Source organism: Camelina sativa, chromosome 7 (assembly GCF_000633955.1).
Source record: "Camelina sativa cultivar DH55 chromosome 7, Cs, whole genome shotgun sequence".
Classification (NCBI taxonomy): Eukaryota; Viridiplantae; Streptophyta; class Magnoliopsida; order Brassicales; family Brassicaceae; genus Camelina; species Camelina sativa.
In genome coordinates this window covers 6326607-6329349 of record NC_025691.1, presented here as the reverse complement: position 1 = coordinate 6329349, position 2743 = coordinate 6326607, and the positions used below count along the sequence as shown (strand labels likewise).

Sequence of the window (2743 nt, the reverse complement as noted above, 5' to 3'; positions counted from 1 at the left end):
TTTTAATGTGTTTGTTTTGGTGTTTTCAGTTGATTCCAGTGTGGTGGATATGGTTCTATTACATATGTCCAGTGGCGTGGACACTTCAAGGAGTGATCCTTTCACAGCTTGGAGACGTGGAGAGCATCATAGACGAGCCAACGTTCCATGGCACGGTGAAGGAGTTCATTGAACTTTACTTCGGCTACAAGCCAGATATGATCGGTGTATCTGCAGCAGTTCTTGTCTGTTTTTGCGCTCTCTTCTTCTCTTGCTTTGCACTTTCAATCAAGTACCTCAATTTCCAGAGAAGATAGAAGTCCTCCTATGTTATATCACTTTCATATTTTTGGCCTGCCTTTTTCACTGGTGTTCCGTTCTACGAGTAGTAGTTAGGATTTTTTTTTTTTATGTTTACCACAGAGAGAACTATAGTTAGCTTTCCTTGACATTGACGAAAAAAAAACAAACACAGGAAAATAAAATTCTGTTTTGCTCTGTTTAGTGCTATTTTTTGTTAGTTTTGTACACTGAACACACTGTATATGTTGGTTGATCTGTTTTTTTTTTTTTTTTGAAGGTTTCACATTTAACCCCCATGATTATGGTAGTTCATTTACCGTCTTTCAATTTGTTGTATTTTTGTTCGACTCATTACTAATTACTCCATATGTTCAATAAAAATGCATGTTTTAAAAAGTGTCACAATGATTCTGATGTAAAAGCTTTTTGGTCCGAGGTAGGTTTATCACTTTTTTTTTGCTATAAAATATACATATTTGACGATTCTTCGCTAGCGTCACTTTCACTCCGTCACCGATCCAATCGTATCCTCCCAACAAAACACTTCATTGCACTACCCATTGGTCCTTCACGCAATCTCGTCACTTCTTGATCCCGAACAACCGCTTCCCCGGGTCGGTTTCTTCCACGTGTCGCCTCGTATCATATTTCTCCCTCTACTACATCCGACAAATATATATCTTTAGAAATTAACAAATCGAGAAACTGATCGCTCCGTCCAAGCTCTGGAGATGAATAACGAAGTCGACGGTGATGAAGAAGAAGACATGGAGGTGTGGGATACGTTGAGTAACGGATTCAAACGCGCGCAAGCCGTTCTCGATCAGAACCGTGAGTTGATACAACGGGTCAACGAAAACCACATGTCTCGGATCCCTGATAACGTCGCTAGAAACGTTGCTCTGATCAACGAGATCAACGGTAATATTTTTCGAGTTATGGAGATTTACTCTGTTTTATCTGTCGATTTCGCCAACAAATTCGATCAGCAGCGGAGGAGGACGGCCAAGAACGTCGACACTACAACAACTACCACCACGGCCGGTTCTTACGGCGGCAGACGGAGCTCTTTCGGTTCCTGAGACGCAATTCACAACAAGCTCCGATTTTAGCTTTTGCTGTTGGTGTTGATGTCATTAAGTAAGGATCCTCGCATTAGTATTTTGTAAGTTATATTGAAACTTAAAAAGTGGTCAAAGCCACCTTGTCAAAAATAATAAGTTCCAACATCTTGATGAATCAGTTCAGTTTTCTAGATACGTTTACATGTTAACTCCCAAAAGCCATGATAAAGCACATTTAGAAATTGAGAAAGGAGGCAGACGAGATAAAAGAAATTGATGATTATATTCATTAAGATAAGGAAACCTAAAGGGGTCTAACCATTTTTTATAATTGAAAAACAAAAAGCAAAAAAAGAAATTAGAAATTTATGAAGGTGTCTATTATTCGAATGGTAGACCAACTAACTAATGAGGTTCTCAAAATTTAAATTTTACAAAACTTGTGTATAAGTTAAATTCACTCAACTTCCTCTGACTGCTCTACAATGGGTACGAGCGAGAATCTGAAAAATGGAGAGGCAACTGAACTTTGTACATGTGATGTATCTTCAAATGACCAGTTGGTTTGGTTAAGCTCAGTAAACTCTTCATCCTAAATAAACAGATCTAATCACCCATAAAAACTTTGTGAAAAAACCCTGAATCTAACAAGCAAACTACTCAGATATATTCAATGAAGAACAAAACGTCTTTCTGAATAATAAGCAATAGATCTTAAAAAGTAAGGAAGGAGTTTAAGAATTCTTCTGTCTACAAAAAAGTTCAGATCTTTCTCTCCCAAAGCACTCAAAAAGCTAAAACTGCTAGAATAAAACTTAAGGGTTTCCTAGACCTAAAAACACTATATATATGTCCTAAAACACGTCAGATACTAATCTTGCAATTATGGAGAACTTCGGGCAACTTTGTAAAACTTCCAAAACTTGGTTCTCTCGTCGGTTAAACTGGGTGTGTCGACCGACACCAAAGGTGGTGTCGATCGACATCATCACTCTTGATTGGCTCCAAGTTGATTTCCTCTGGTTAAATGCTCCAAAATGATCCAAATTGCTCTACTTTGCTTTTTCTATGCCAAAATCCTAGAAAACGTGTAAAAGCTCAAAACATCCTACAAAATAAATCAAAAGACTCAAAAAGCATATTTATATCATGGTTAAAAACCGTAAAAACCATGATATATCAAGTACTTCCACAAGACCTTGAGCAGCTACTCTGGTTTAAGCAATGAAGTGTATGATTGGCGCAAATAATCAGAATTTCATATTCCTAACCGATTGTTATGACTTGATGAAGATGGTGTTTTCGACTTTTGAGTGGTCTGCCTTCATAATTTATCTAGATGAGATTGAAGCTGATAAGGATAAATTTACTACTTTCTCTTTGGTTTTGATTTCCCG

At 37.5% G+C, this 2743-nt stretch overlaps 2 protein-coding genes across 2 annotated transcripts in view; both read left to right on the top strand.

Annotated features, from left to right (window-relative positions):
• LOC104700507 (ABC transporter G family member 31) overlaps positions 1-581 on the top strand; it is an 8297-nt gene extending 7716 nt beyond the window's left edge. The window contains exon 20 of the mRNA XM_010416029.2: positions 30-581. Within this exon, the coding sequence (XP_010414331.1) occupies positions 30-296 (267 nt within the window). The 3' untranslated portion in view covers positions 297-581. The remainder of the gene's footprint in view (positions 1-29) is intronic.
• On the top strand, positions 946-1539 carry LOC104700506 (protein ELF4-LIKE 1-like). The gene has a single exon (XM_010416028.2). The coding sequence runs from the start codon at positions 1014-1016 to the stop codon at positions 1362-1364; it is 351 nt and encodes a 116-aa protein (XP_010414330.1). The 5' UTR covers positions 946-1013; the 3' UTR covers positions 1365-1539.